At 40.6% G+C, this 15,766-nt stretch overlaps 1 protein-coding gene across 1 annotated transcript; it reads left to right on the top strand.

Annotated features, from left to right (window-relative positions):
• The first annotated feature begins 202 nt into the window (after positions 1–202).
• On the top strand, positions 203–14,883 carry CWC15 (CWC15 spliceosome associated protein homolog). The gene is made up of 7 exons (XM_066175707.1): positions 203–310; positions 2,776–2,914; positions 4,968–5,080; positions 5,981–6,069; positions 6,807–6,917; positions 14,135–14,253; positions 14,535–14,883. The coding sequence occupies exons 2-7, from the start codon at positions 2,784–2,786 to the stop codon at positions 14,662–14,664; spliced, it is 693 nt and encodes a 230-aa protein (XP_066031804.1). The 5' UTR covers positions 203–310; positions 2,776–2,783; the 3' UTR covers positions 14,665–14,883.
• The last annotated feature ends 883 nt before the right edge of the window (positions 14,884–15,766 follow it).

Here is a 15,766-nt window from a genome sequence, read left to right as displayed (position 1 = left end):
GGTACTCCTTTTCCTCCGTCTGCCATTGTTTCTATCCTCCCCTATTATCTCTCCCAGGCTCCCGACCCTCCCTCCCTCCTTAACCCCGACCCTCCCCGCGCTGAGCCCGCAGCGCGGCCGCCATTGCTATCGAGGCGGCCACCACCGCTGCCCGCACTTCCGCTCCGGCACCATCATGGCGGACACGCTAGCGCCCCTCTCTATGGTCAGCGCTGTCGTGTCTATGGCCCGCCGCGGTGCATTGTGGGTGTCTGGCGGAGCTATGGTGGCGGCGTAGGGCCCGGCTGCGCAGGGTGGAGGAGGTTGCGCTGTGAGTGCCCGGGAAGGCGACAGGGAGGCTGCGGGAGGGCCCTGGAGGCGGAGAGGCGGCCCTGGGGCGGGGGGTGTCCGGGGGAGAGGCGGGCGCGGCGAGGGGACGGACTGCGGCCGGGCCTGGCGCTGCGATTCGGATCCCCCCGTAAGGGCTCAGCCCGCCAAGGCAATTCAGCTACAGGCCGAGCTCGGTCACTCTCTCTTGGCCCATAACTCCTGGTAGTGCTGAAGAGGCTTCTTCAGGTGTTTCTGAAACCGGAGAGGTTTCAGGTTGAGTCTGGGTCTTTGACGGTCAAGCTGAATACGGACTGACTTAGTCCTGTGAGGAGCGGCGGCGGCAGCTGGGGCTGTTTAACCTGGAGAGGAGAAGGCTCCGGGGAGCCTTGTCTCTTTCTACAGCTGCCCCTAAGGACGCTGGAGCCACCGGGGGATTGGCCTCTTTTCCCAGGACAAGAGGAAGTGACCTGGAGTTGTGCCAGTGGGGATTTAGGTTGGACATAGGAAGGATTTCTTCAGCGAAAGGGTGATAAGGCATTGGAATGAGCTGCCCAAGGAGAAAGTGGGGTCACTGTCCCTCGAGGTGTTTAAAGAAAGACTAGATTTTGGCCGTGGTCTAGTTGACAAAGTTATATTCGGTCATAGGTTGGACTGAACAATCTCAGAGGTCTTTTGTGACTGATTAATTCTGTAAGCTAAGAGAAGCAGGAATGCTTTCCAGACAGTTTGTTAATGCTTCCTGAAACTTCCTGCAGCCACACCAGATCTCGTTTTTCACCTGATTTCATGGATCCCCCGGTTACATATAATTAGCACAGATAAGTTATGGGAACAGGTGACTTTGTTGGATCATGGGTCTGGCAGAGTGTGTGCCAAGAGAGCTAAGATGGCTCACTGAGCTTCAGCTGACTTGTACAGCATCACTGAAATGTGTCAGCTGTCCCTGATTAACAAGCCAAGGCTAGTTATGGTCTCGCTCCTTTTTAAAGGTGTTTCCCTCTGTTAATTTTGTTTTTTGAGTAGTAGTTCAGTGGTAGTCACTGTTCTGCCTTATGGGATGTTACTTTCAGCCACACATTATATTACCACTTTGATGCTGAGTTTGGGTATTTTGTGCTCTCATTCAAAGTGACAAAATAACAATATAAGCAGAGCATAAATAACTTTTGTTTGTGTGCCACAAAGGTATGTGAAACGATGTCATGGTTTATATTTTGCTTTTCAATATTTTTAATAAGTTGTCTTGTCACCTTTCAACATTCAGCCTTCTGGCTAGTAGGACTGATACCTTCATGAGTCTGTGCAGGTCTCTCTCTCCTGTCGTAAATATCTTTAGGCTGTGCCTAATGGATATGTGTGCCTTGGTGAAGCAGGAATGAGAATCGTTTCAGATAGCAGATTTAAGGTCACAAAATTATAGAATATCCTGAGTTGGAAGGGTCACACAAGGATCATCAAAGTCCAGCTCCTGGCCCTACACAGGACACCCCAAGAGTCACACCATGTGCCTGAGAGCATTGTCCAAGTGCTCCTTGAACTCTGTCAGGCTGGTGCTGTGACCACTGCCCTGGGGAGCCTGTTCCAGTGCCCAACCACCCTCTGGGTGAGGAACCTTTTCCTGATACCCAAACTAAACCTCCCCTGACACAACTTCCCTGTTTCCTCCTGTCCTGATGGCTGATCACACAGTGTTTTCTGGCACTGATCAACCATCTCAAACCCTTGGCTGGCACAGTGGTTTGGGCTTGCAGGGTCTCCAGGTGCTGCCAGGCCATGCTGAGCACAGTGTGTGCTCACAGGGTGTCTGTGTGGCTGAGCCTGCTTGGAGCCTCTTTCCCTCTTACACACAGTAGAACTGAGAGTAGAAATTTGGGCATCCGCTCATTTGATTTTTGGATGTACTGAGTTCCTGCAGTTTATAGGGGAGAGCTGGTGACAACTTCTTCATTTATCCAAGCTTTTTTTCTTGCACTGATGTTCATCAGTGGTTAATGATCAGCACCATCCTAGGCACGCTGTGGTCTCTGTGAGCCAGCATTTCTGGTGGTGGTATGTAGCAGTGGTCTGGGCAATAATGAAGGAGTCATCCCAGTAGGCAGTCATGTTTGACTGCAGTTTTTCAGGAGGGGAAAGAGTTTAGTTACAAGACTGTACTGCTTGCTTTCAGGATGGGGGATCAGTTCCTGGCTGATGTTATTTACTTTACAGACACAGCCTCATATTTAAGTTAGAGTCCAGGAATCATCTTTCAAGCATATTGGAAAAGACTCTGCTTTGAAACCTGCACACATTCTGTTAATAAAACACTACTTCAATGTTGAGGATCATGAGCTGAGTATATATACAGCTGGTATACTGTAGTGAGGCTTGCCACTGCTTTTGCAGTTCCAGGAGCAAAGTAGCTCCTAATGAGTGTCTTACACTGTAAGCTGGTGTAACAACTTGTTTTGTCCCGTGATTGTGTAGGAGTGAAGATGACGACAGCAGCAAGGCCAACGTTTGAACCTGCAAGAGGAGGAAGGGGAAAAGGTGAAGGAGACTTGAGCCAGCTATCCAAACAATATTCTAGCAGAGATCTTCCTTCTCATACTAAAATCAAATACAGGTTAGTATGATTTTTTGAGTGTCAGGGCAAAGCAGGCTGGGAATGACTGTTTTTTTATGAGTGGTACTCTGCAATTTTCTCAATACAAGTTGATGTGCTCGACACTGAGCAAGGTCCAGAGATTGTGAACAAGTGGGCTAAAAGTGAAAGTCTCAAAAGCAGAGTTAGGAGCTCAGATGCATTGCAGGTGATTTGGGGATGTTTAATTTTAGTGATAATTTGTTGCTGTTCATGCACATGAATTACCAGAAGAAGATGAGCGTAAGAGACTGAACATCTTGGGCAGTGAAGTGGAAAGTAAGTTGGCATTGGGCCTGAGCCACAGGGGGTACTGTCACATGCAGAGCAAGATGAAGTGAAGTTGAGAACATCTTAAAAAGAGGAAAACCACATCATGTTTTTGGCTAAGGACCACTTGGTGAGGGCATTAAGAGGAGGCAGGGGAGCCATGGAATAGCACTCAGGTAGTGGGATGTGTTGGAAGAGCTGATGTTAAACTGCAGCTGATGTTCAGCTGCAGGTGGTTTATGCAGGTCCTGGGAGAAGAAATTTCTTTAACCGGTGAGAAAGATCACATTATCTTAGGAATATTTTCCTGTGCTTGGAATGCATATTAATTTTTTATTCTTCTGAAAGAGTAAATAAAATCTGGCATCAGTATGATTGAATTTAAATTAAATGTATCAATCTAAAAATTGATTTTTTCTTGTTTTATCTAATCGATGTTACTCTTGTCAGTGAATTTACTGTTCAGGTTTTACTTTTGCACTTTTTTGTGTAGATATTTACCCTGTCACCTCTTCCCTCCTGCCCCTTTGTTTTTTAAGAATATTTATTCATAAGGAAGCTGAGTGTTTTGGAGAATACCAACACAGAAGGTGCTGTGAAATGCATTTTGCTGTTACGGGGAAAATTGCTGGTGGTTTGTTTTGTATAAAAAGTTTTTTTGTATAAAAAGTCTGTTGCTTTGGAAGAAGTCTGTTGGTACAGGTATATATGAGAATATACAATGTATGTTTTAACAAATCCCTCCTTTTGTGTGAGAGGGAGCATGGAGGGAGCATCAAGTGTCTTCAGTTCTTCCTCCCAAACAGCTAATAAAAAGTTGTCTTTGTTAAATTGCCAGGACTGCATCACTGCAGGAAAAGTCCAGTGTTTCAGTCCCACTCATGTTTGTTTGCATGGCACAGGGTTTGGGGAGATGTTGCAGCTCTAATGAGGGTTCCAAATTCAGGTTTTTAATTACAAAAGCAAATAAAGTGCTTCATTATAATGACAGGGTGTGCATACATTGTGTTTGTAATGGCTCAAGTCGGGGTTTCTTCCAGGCACTCTTACTTCCAGCTCTGGGTTCACAGAGAGGTAAAAGCAATTGCTGCTTCTTTTTATTCACTAGTTCTTTTCAAGGTATACATTGCAATTTCAGCAGCCTCTAGCTGGAACTTAATGTGACTCACATATATGTAGTTCACTGTTTTTTGCTGGTGTGTTGTTATATAAAAGAGGGGTGACCCTGTATGTAATTTACAAGGTGTTTTGCCTGTTACTGAACTTTTTTATTATTGGTCATGGTCTGGGCTCATGGAAAAGAAAAAGTTTATGAAAAGGATGTTCCAGTCCTGGTCTTATCTGTAAGCCTTAGAGATTGGGTTTGCAGCAGCACCTTTGGTAAAACAGTGAAGAAAGGTGACCATGATGTTTGTGGATGTCTGCTAGGACACTGGGATTGAACTGCTGGAGAGCAGAATATTTCAACATAGTGAGATCCAGACAGATGTCTCCATCCTGTTTTGTAGGAATTTAAGTAGGGTCTTTTTATTCATTCAAGAGCCACCAGAAGGAGCACGAGTGTGTGGCACTGCAGATCTGTGTGTGCAATGCATACGTGCACAGGGAGGGCTCTGCTGAAGAGAGGATAAACATACATTTACATGGAACCCAGTTCTTGTTCCCTATCCTTAACTGTTCAGCCCAGGATTTACTGGCCTTCATGAGAAAAATGTCCCCAGCTGCAGACTGTCACCTCAGGGTTTTTCCTGGTTTACTGTTCCAGGCAGACCACTCAGGATGCTCCTGAGGAGGTGCGTAACCGCGACTTCAGGAGGGAGCTGGAGGAGAGAGAGCGAGTTGCCGCAAGAGAAAAGAACAGAGACAGACCAACCAGAGGTAAAATCCAGGAAACAAAAATCTCAACACCTTTGTGAAACATTTGCTCTTGCATGAAATTTGGTGTTTTAAGAAGTTTGCAGTTGCAGACAGCGTGTCATGAGAGCAGAATTTAGGATATTGGCCTGATAGTTCAGAACTGTTGACGTGCAAGGGAGTGTCCACAGGCTTTCATGCTGGCTTCATGCTAGCATAAATCTAGTCCAGGCAATAGAAAAGCATGCCCAGCTGATACAGTGTAATTGTAATGAATTGGCAACAAGTGTGTGCAGCTAATAAAGGGCTTTTTTTTTTGTACTTGTACCAGCAAGACAGGAAGAAAGGGTAATGACTGTTACATTCTGCTGTAACAGCACCAGTGTAACAATAAATCTGTTTGAAAGTATGTTATTCTTTTCAGATATGGTGAAGTAATAACAGAATCAAAGAGCTTTTTGAGAAATACTTACTTTTAGTATTAAAGTACAGCCTCTCATACTTAAGGCTTAGGTGTGAAGCTATTGCATGGCTTTCAAATTCACAGAAGAAAGCAGATGTGGTTTGTACCAAACTAGCCAACAGTAATGCTTTGGGATCATCCTAGATGGGAATCCTCTAGTTGGATATATATAATAAGAAAATTTCTCCACATCTGTTTTTTTTGTGCTTGAAATAATAATGACTTCAAAAAACTTCTGGAGGCCAAACTGTAAGTTTGGGATGCTATTGCTGCTCTTGAGGCTTCCTGATGGGGAGGAATTAACATGGGCATTAAGGTTGAGAAATGAGGGAAAAGCAAAAGCATAAGCCTGTTTCTCTTACTCTAAAGCAAGACAAATTGTGAGGAGTTTTGCTTTCTGACTTTAGATGCTGTTAAATGAAGTGACTTAGACACTTTTTCTTTTAACTCTTACACCACAGAACATACAACATCATCTTCTGTGTCTAAGAAGCCTCGGCTAGACCAGATTCCTGCAGCAAATCTTGATGCAGATGATCCTCTTACTGATGTATGTATCTTTTCTGTCTTTTTCCTTTCATTACCTGCATTAAGGATTTGCTGTTAATGCAGTATCTTCTAGGTTGCCTAAAGATTTCAGACTGTTCCAACATTTTTTCCTTTTACAGTTTCTGTACTGTGGTGAAAGTCCAGAGTGCTTCAGAGGATTCTAGTCCATGCTGTAATGGTATTCTTGGAAAGCACAAAAAATCTAGCAAAGTGAAAATACCACTTACAGCATGGGGAATTACCACTGGCTTAGTAATAATTCCCCAAGGGTGGAACTGTTTAGATACGTGCAGATGTCTGACTGCATGAGCAACAAATGCTTGCCTTTGAATATGCTTCTTATTGCTGACATCTAGGAATTAAGTCAAAGGCTTGACTAAAGCTCTGGGTTTTTTAATCCTGTGGTGTTTGGTCCCAGCAGTACTGGACAGGGTATTCCGGCACACAGAATGACTTGTATCACAGTGATTAGAGAGTGATTTGGGGACAGCCATTCTCTAGAGTCTGTCAGCTACACATAGCATTTTTAATTGCAGTCATCCCAAAAGCACTAACATATTTTTCTCTTTACTTTACTATAACAGAGCAAAAACCCTATCTTTATTGTATTTTTTGCTACCCAAGTACTTCAGAAATCGGCCAGCAGCAAATTGTAGCTTTAGCTGGGCAGCACAGGGCCGTTTTTAATTAAAATATAAATGAACAGACTGATTCTTACCTTCCATTTGTTACTCTTAGGAAGATGACGAGGACGAGGACTTGGAAGACAGTGATGATGATGACACTGCAGCTCTTCTGGCTGAACTGGAAAAAATCAAGAAAGAACGAGCTGAAGAACAAGCTCGAAAGGTAAACTCTCACACATTAAAAAACACCTGGGTTTTTTTGTACTGGTGTCTATTAAAACCAGTGTGCCCTAAGTACTTGGGATGAGTGAGAACTGGGAAACAAAGTGCTGTTCAAACCTCCTCTCAGGTATGATGGATTTGTTCTTCTATCTAATAATTATTAAAATTTTTTTCTTTATAATGCATACTAAATGTTGTACTCACTGAAACATTATATTCACTCTTCCTGCACTTTGTTTGGGCAGTGAGTCAAGATAATCTTGATTTCATGTGCAAGTCCCCTGCACTCAGCTATCATACCAAAGGCTATAGTGACATTAGTGAGCTGCATGCAATCCAGTGTAATTTAGTTTGTTAACTAGCTTTTACAATAAATATTAATTTTTTTAATGAAGTAAAGATGTGTGCTTTTTGGTGCTGCTTCTTGTGGCTGCAAGTTTTATACAGTAGTTGTCCTTTCACAGCTTTGGTGCTGTGTTGCAAGGAGCACCAGTTTGAACTGTAAGACCAGAACTATTTTCATGTGATTATACACAGGCAAATTCATTTGAAAAATATCTCTGCAAAACAAAATAACAATGCAGCAGTCTTTTCAGAACTGGGAAACTCAGTTCACATGTAGCTTTCGTACCTCTTTATAATCTCTCTCTCTACAGACAGAAACACTGTGTTCTGCCCTTTGAGGGGAGGAAGGTCCCTGTACTTAGAGATGTTTTCCTATGAGTGGGATTAAATCCTATGCTAGTGGTGCTGTTATGTCCTTGGCGTAAGAGAGATTGTTGGGATGGAGTGCATTAACAAAATTCCTAACTATTGATTGGACTCCTAGGGAGTGAGGGTTTGGACTGGTTTCTGGGAGGGGTCTGTGTAGTCAAACTAACCACGTTTTAGGTTTGTATTGGGTACTGGTTCTAACATTGTATTGCAGCAGAGTTTAGAGTCCAGGTATTTCATCTGCACTGCTGAAACACCCTCCCCTGGTGGTGCAATAGAAGTAGTGGATATGTGCAGCATTCCCTCATCTGCTTTTACTAAGTGCTTTCTCTTTTTGACTAGGGCTTAAATAATTTTAGTGCTTTCGTGAAACATTGGTTCCTTCATCTGGAGTAGTTTTGTATGGTTTTGTAAGTTACTATCCATTAGTGTAAAACAAAACAAAAACTCCAAACCAAACAAAAAGTCTGTCAGAAAACCAAGCCACCTGTCTCCTGTGTATAAACTAATCTGAAGTAATTTTTTTAGAACATGCTAAACAAACACATTAGAATGCTGATCAGAAGGCTAATCAAAGGCTGCTCTGACAATGTAATACTTCAGTGCCTCTGAACTATTTGTAACCTTTCCTGTAGCTTAACATACACATTCATAGTTCAGTGTTTTTCATGAATGCTTAGCTGGCAGTGAGCAGGGCTGAGCTTCCAGCAGACACTAGGAGCAGGTAGGAGGATAATGTTTTAACTGCTGTTGGCAGCATTGTAGTTAGGCTAGAACAGCAAGCCTGTTCTTGCCTAACAATATAAAAATTTTCCTTTAGAATCAACAAGTCCTGTAAAACCAGGGAGCTCTGCAGTTTTGCACTTAAATAGTATGCAAGGCTAAAAGCTGTACCATTCTGCTTCATTGCAGAAATTGTGCTGTAGAAGATTGTTGCTACTTGATTGCCCATCTGGCCTGTGGGAGGTCTTCTGCATTAAAGGATGTCTGAAAGCATCTCTTGTCTCTTTATCTAGGCATTTGAGGCACATCATGAAGCAATGAAATTGTCTTTTGCGGTAACAACATGGTGAACATTACTTAAAAATACTGTCAACAACTCGACCGTGTATTCCTATGTGAAATGTACTGAACTACAAATTAAGTGTGGCCATGTGTAGGAAAGATTTTGACCTCAGCTGTCCTTCTTGCACAGTGCTTAAACGGAAATCTTAGGTCTGTGTGGATTTTCCACTTTGCTTGATAGCTGAAATCATGCATCAAGATTAAACAGCATAATTTGTCACATTTCAGTGTAGAAAACTTGCATTAGGAAAATAATGGTTAGTAAATTGCAGCTCAGATAATCAAGTCCCTGCTTCGTTTATCATGTATGGAAAGTGTGAACATCATAATCTCCATGAAATTCTATTTTTGTCACTAGAGGGTGCTAAAAGCCGTGAAGTATTTGGGATAGCACTTGTTTTATTTTGCTGTCTCTTACAGGTGTAATGTGTTACCTTCATGGATGTTCTCCTTACCCCAGCAGTAGGGTTTTTAGTGTCCAGTGCTGCACTGGACTGCTCTCTCTTCACACTGAGCATCATTCTCGAACCCCATTGTTATTCAGACAGATTAATGTGTCTCTTCTTGTCATCTTCTTGGAACATCCCAGGGTCTTAACAAGATTAAGTGGGTAAACTACTGTAATATAACCCAAACCTTTGCCATATGTAGATTTTCCCCTGACACTTTAGTTATTTTCATTTATTAAAATGCTAGTCCAATTACTTCTGAGACTTCATTTAGAGTAAACTGTATTTTTGTTAATAGTCTTCACTCATCACTTCAGTCTCCATTATTTAAATTGCCATTGAAGGAGAATGGCTTCTTTCCAAATGGATCTGTGGTGAAACAGCAATTAAAAACAAAATATGAGAATCTGCTTTTTATGGGGCATCCTGTTCTCTGTTAACTTCCCTTGTAGGTGACACCAATCTCCATAGAAATCCTCTAAATCTAATTTTGACGATATTAGTATTAAGAGGTTCTAATAGTTTGTCAGCCAAGTGAACAGTTCCTCTCAAAGTTTACTGTCTTCTCAAAATGCTTAAGTTCCCTGAAGTTACGTAGAGTCATTAAATAAATACTGTGAATGTTTTTAAAAAATTCTTTGAGCGTGGGAGTCCTTCTGACATTTCCTCTACAATTTTATCTCAGATTGTTTCTAGTAGACACTAATCTGACCAGGAAATTCCAGTTTTGAAAGTCATTTCTGTGGGATAATTCTAGGTCTGTATAAAAGGTTGCAAACACTAAATCAGTGTCTGTGTTAACCATCCATGGATAAGTTTCAGGAAACGTTTCAATATTCTAAATTAAGCTTTACAGTGCTCTTGTTTTTCAGTTTTCAAGTGCTTCCTTAGAAAGTAAATTGAAATAATTAAGAAGAAACTTCAAACCAGTGAGCAGCTGAATGTATGTGTGCAGTTCTGCAAAACCTGTTTTAATATCCAGTTGTTTTTTGCTTAGCTGAGAGCAGACTTAAAGTTTTTGATTTGTTTTCATAACAGTTTTATTTCACCAAGTTTCTCTATAACTGAATATACTATTTCTCCAGTGATCAGAGTAAATCTTAGCTCAGCCCCCTGTTTTACCCATGTCACAGGCTTTCAAATAAAACATGACAAAATGAGTCTTGATAGATACTAACTTCTTTTTTCAGCCTTCTATGAAATGTGGGTATTTCAGGTTTTCTTTCAGCTGCTCAACATCTATAAAAACTGAGTAGCATAATTAACTTTAATACAATGGAGTAATTTGGCGATTTTCAGTACTGTCTGTAAAAGTAATCTTCCCCTGCGCTAAGGGTAGGAACTAAGCTCAAAATAAACATGGTAACAATGTTTTTCTTTCCTTTGCAGTCAGAAACAGATATGCTAAGGAAAGAAATTCCCAGGATTGCCTCTACCACTTAGTTTATCTGCCACTTAACAGTCCTCTGCAATTATAGTTGACTTAAGTCAATGCATTTTTTTGCTAGCAATAATCAGCTGTAGACAGAATTTGGTTGAGCCTGAAATGCCAAGTTGTTGGGGTCAATGTACAAGTTGTGTGTCCTAGCCTTCATGGTGGTTTAGTGGAGATGCAGCCAGTAGAGCCTGGAGTGTGATTGGTCCCATGTGGCATAATTTAGTGTGAGTACAAAAGCTGTCTTGGCCCCGTGTTGTATCTTCTCTGCCAAGATGTGAGCTCAGGTGCCTATGGCACCATGTCCAGTTGTTGGTGTCCTTTGTTGGCTAAATCTCTCTTTTAGTCTTACACTAGTGCCTGTAGTATAACACTTCTTAAACATGTTAATTCAGCTTTTTCTTTTTTATCACCACATTTTATCACTTAATGCTTTTCTTTGTTATCAGAAATTGAACTATGTCAGGCTGATTGAGGCTGAAGGATATTGTATGGGTTATGTCAAAAATTAGGATGGTGTGTAACATGCCTTTTAAAAATCTTAGTATAGAATGTTAGAATGTTCATCTGTGTGTAAGGAAGTACATTAGAGTACTGTATGCATATTTTTTATGATTCTTAATATTGGCTTTGTCTTTCTCTAGTGATTCTGAATATTTGCCTTTCAAATGACTGAGTGCTTTTTGCTTCTCTTCATGCATGGTGGAGAGTGCTGGAATCAGCTTTGTAGGAGCTGATGAGATTAAATCTGAAACATGGAAAGGGAGGGAAGAAGAACTGCAATTTCTCCTGAAAAGTTGCTGGCTGATTCCAGTCAGAGTCAAATTTTGACCACTAAAAACATCATATATGGAGTGTATTGTAGTTCTCTATATGTCAGTGGTGTGTGGATGCATTTTCATGCATCATAGAAACCCGATTCAAAACAGTAATGGCTGCCTCAGATAATGTAATGCATGATGCACAGGTTCAGTAACTTTGGAGCATAGCTGAAGTTGATGTCTAAGAAGTTTGAGGATGAGACTGTGCCATGCTCTGCCTGCCACCTTCAGAGGAGTTCACCTGGAGTGCAGCTCTAAAATGAGAAACTGCTGTGTCTGTTTGCATATATAAACTTGGAGCAAGTTCCCTCCGCAGAACCATTTTTCAACAGAGGACTATTAATTTCCTACAATGGTCTTAGTAGTGCTACCTTCTCTTGATTAGGGATTTTTGGTTTGTAGCCTTCTCATTTGCTCTCAGTGTTTTTCCCAGGCCTGTTGTATTTTCAAAGCCTCACTTTTAATGGAGCACAGGAGATTAAAGTTAATGGTGCAGAGCCCACCTCATTTCGGACAACACAGAGAAAACTTCACATGCTTGCTTCCAGCTGTAAATTCGCTAATGATTGTAAACAGTATCTGATCACCTCCTGGGAGGTACCTGAAGATGAGTACTGGTTTTTTGCTTGTTCCAGTATCCAAGATTTTGCTTTGTTTTAAAGCAGTGCTCTGCATTCATGTGCTGTACAATAATCCGAGGGCTGCTGGACTTCTGGTGGGAACACCTGGCAGCAGACTGCAGTAAATTGGATTTCATGGCTCTTTGCTATGCCATGTTATGGGGAAGGAAAATGGTAAATCAAAGGTTGGCATTCTGTGCAGAAGCAGCTGCATAAGTTTCTTGTCTCTGATCCACAGAGAAAAGTATAATTTGAGTTTATATTTCTAATATGGGAGGAAATTGCTGTTCCATATCAAATATTTTTGTTCTCCGGGTTTCCATACTTACTGGGTTGATAATAACAGAAGTTGGACTGCAAATGTTAGATTTAGAGCTGTTTGAAAATTCAAAACCTTAGTTGATTTGTGTTAATAACTTCTAATTGTTGTGGTTTGTGTTAAAGCTCCATGGATACAGTAGCAGGAAAGAGCAAGTTTTTCCGAGGCATATATTTTAATAAGGGCATTACAGGGCTTGTCCTGAAACTGTGCTTTGTTTTTGAGCAATGTGCCCTTTTGGGGAGCTTCTTCCATCCCACTGGCAATTAATTGCAGCTGGTTCTACATTTTATTTGTGAGAAGCAGTGTAATGAAAAATGTTTTTTGTAACTAAAACTTGAGTAGATTTTGAAAAGTAAAATCTTTACCAGTGATCCCACATCATTGGTTATTTGCGTGTACATTAAATCCATGTTCTTAAGAAAGCTGAGGTATTTTAAAAGAAAATTTCATAGAGTCACAAAATGGTTTGGGTTGGAAGGGACCTTAAAGGTCATCTACTTCCAGCCCCCTTGCTGTGGGCATGGACACCTTCCACTAGACCAGGTTGCTCAGAGCTCCATCCAGCCTGGCCCTAAACATTTCCACGGGTAGGGAGCCCATCTAAAATTTCACATACCTGATCAATTTGATGGAAAAATATTGTAAATTGTAGGTAATGATAGATAACTTAGTATTGATTAAATGTGTGAAGCTAGAGAGCTCTGGCTAGCCTCAGCATCAAGTTTAGCATTTAAACCTTGTAAACTCCAGCAGCAAGGAAACTGCTTCCTCTCTTGGGATCCTGTAGGAGTCCTCAGCAATCAATTTTCTGCAGGTTTTTTTTTTTCCCCCAACTTGAGGAAAAACCTGACCTTATGATCTCTTTGTTTTTAGTTAATATCATTTTTAAAAACCATGGTTTGATTCTCTTGCAGTGCTAATGAGGCTTCAATTCATTTTTTAACCAGAGTGTCTTCAGACCATACTTTAGAGTAGGAAACCTACTTAGTCATCGTAATTTAAATAATTGCTTTTCTTTTGCCTACTAGTTCTTTCGTCAAAGAACACTCCCTGCAGTATTTGTGAAAGCTGCTGGGAAAACATATAAAATGAATATTAAACATTAATTTTGAAGTCTGTAAACATTTAAGTCACTAGATATGCTAATAGAGCTTGGAAGTGTGGGCAGTGAAATTACTTTGTGTTGCTTGTAGTGCATTGCTTCACTTCGGCTTGAGTTATATGCATTTGACAGTACAAGGACAAGAACATGTGTCTGCTTCTTAATATTGCAACTCTTAAATAGCCTTATGACATCCTCTGTTCATTTCACTGTGGGATTCTCAATATTCTTTTTAATTGGTCCCTAGGGAAGTTGTAGTTGTAAAATCCAAACAGCTGCTGAAAATAGAGAAGTTTCAACATGCTGTGTGGTTTCTTCTATCTAGTGAATATTGGATGATGTACTGTCTTTTCTCATGAGGATAAAGAAAATCTTTTAATGTGTATTCAGTTTTTAATATAATATGTATAAGTTAAAGCTAGAATTTACCTGAATATTTGATGGTGCATCAGAGCTAAGTAGAGCCGATAGGAGTATTGCTAGTTTGACAGTTTATTAGCAAAGTTAAGCTCTGTAGAGTATCTCTGCTTCTATCCTTATTCTCCTCATATGCAAGTGCCACTCTGAAAAGTCTGAGCTAAGAATTAAAGCTCCATCTGTGTGAGTGTTCAAAGCTAAATAATGTGTATCTCTACCAAGGAGAGAAAAAAAGTGGCCTAGAAAAATAATGTATCCATTTCTGGTTCTCAGGAGCAAGAGCAAAAGGCTGAAGAAGAAAGAATTCGGATGGAGAACATCCTGAGTGGTAACCCACTGCTGAACCTTACTGGGCCAGCACAGCCTCAGGCCAACTTCAAAGTTAAAAGGAGGTACTGTGCAGTCTGTTCAGTCACACCCATCCCCTTGCTGACTCTCGCTGTTCAGAGTCGGAAAAATTATCACTGTAGCTGCTTTCTATTTCCTTCCTCAGATCTTGTCACAAGTGAGTAGGAGATAGCTTGGGGTAGAAAAATAGATCATCTTTTCTTAAAGACTAAAATCCTAATGACTAGTTGTTCTGTAAGAGGGTCAAACTCCATTTATATGTTTTTGTATATCGCACCTAATTTTCATACAAGCTTACTGAAATTAAAACCTTCTTTGTTTTCAGGTGGGATGATGATGTTGTCTTCAAGAACTGTGCCAAGGGGATAGACGAAACAAAAAAGGACAAAAGATTTGTCAATGATACTCTGCGATCAGAGTTTCACAAAAAGTTCATGGAAAAATACATCAAGTAGTGCAGTTTTTTGTGCAGTAGCGCGGAAGGACTTGGTAGGTCATGGCCATTCCCTCCCTATCCCACAGAATTTAAGGCTGAATGTTTGGTCATGGATTTTCAAATGCTTTTCCAAGATCAGCAACAGCTTCATAATTATAAGTACTATGTATCTGGAGTTTTTATTCCTGCATATTGTTTTCCTTTACATTTTTAATTAAACCAGTTTGTGTCTCATGAATGTTTTCTTTTCTTCATGTGTGTTTACATTTACTGTCCACCTTGTAAATGGTAAAAGGGAGAAGCTCATTTGCAATAAATACTGCTGATCATTTAAATTACTTTCCAAAATGCCCTGTATTTGTAGTGATGATGGTTTGTAACTTGCACAACTTACATAGATGTCAGTATTAATCAAAGGTGAGTAAGAGCTGAGTATGGTAAGCAGTGCGAACTGAAAAGAACTATGCTTTCTGTAGCGAACTGGACTTCCTCTTAAAAGCTAGTTAGAAACTTAGTTAATCTTTGCTTTTAGTTTCTTTCTTCAGTCTGTGTGTGTGTCCTTTAGTGGTAATAATAGAAGTGTCAGAAACTTGCAAGTGTTTTCATCAAATAAGTGATACCAAGATACCATAGTACACTTTGTTTACTCCTCTAATGTCCATGTTAACACGACAGTATAAAATGTGAATGACTGCAAAAAAAGCTAAAATGGGAAAAGTTTGGGGATTTTTTCTATTCTCCTGTCATCTCAGTTGTATTTGAAATTTTGGCCAAGTGAGGCAGTGGATAGGAAGATAACATTTTCAAAATGGAGTCGTTACCTCCCTGCCTAGGAGGTGACAGTGGCAGAACTCACATGTGTTTATGTAACATTCTTGCCCTTTTCCTTGCCTATGTTATGGTCAATTGAGTTTGTTCTCACAGATGCTGTTTCTTAGCATTATTTTCAAATTCTTAATTTGAAAACTTACCTGATTTTCTTTTTAAGAGAGCATTATGTTTGAGATTCTTATTTGGCATGACTGGTATCCTGTAAAAGCTTTCCTTAGCTTTAGCTGTATTTACCACCCTTTCACTAAGCTATGCATTGCGTACTAATGCCAGCAGCTCATACCCACCTT

This window comes from Chamaea fasciata, unplaced genomic scaffold (assembly GCF_029207755.1).
Source record: "Chamaea fasciata isolate MVZ Bird 193981 ecotype frontalis unplaced genomic scaffold, bChaFas1.0.hap1 SCAF_2, whole genome shotgun sequence".
In the NCBI taxonomy this organism is placed as follows: Eukaryota; Metazoa; Chordata; class Aves; order Passeriformes; family Sylviidae; genus Chamaea; species Chamaea fasciata.
Note: the sequence above shows the minus strand (reverse complement) of the source record. Positions and strands in the feature narration are given on the sequence as shown.

Excerpts from the sequence above, each read along its gene's own strand:
- CWC15 (XM_066175707.1), top strand. The coding sequence starts at position 2,784 with ATGACGACAGCAGCAAGGCCAACGTTTGAACCTGCAAGAGGAGGAAGG. Across the intron at positions 6,070-6,806 it reads CAGATGATCCTCTTACTGAT|GAAGATGACGAGGACGAGGA; the intron begins GTATGTATCTTT and ends TGTTACTCTTAG. Across the intron at positions 14,254-14,534 it reads AACTTCAAAGTTAAAAGGAG|GTGGGATGATGATGTTGTCT; the intron begins GTACTGTGCAGT and ends CTTTGTTTTCAG.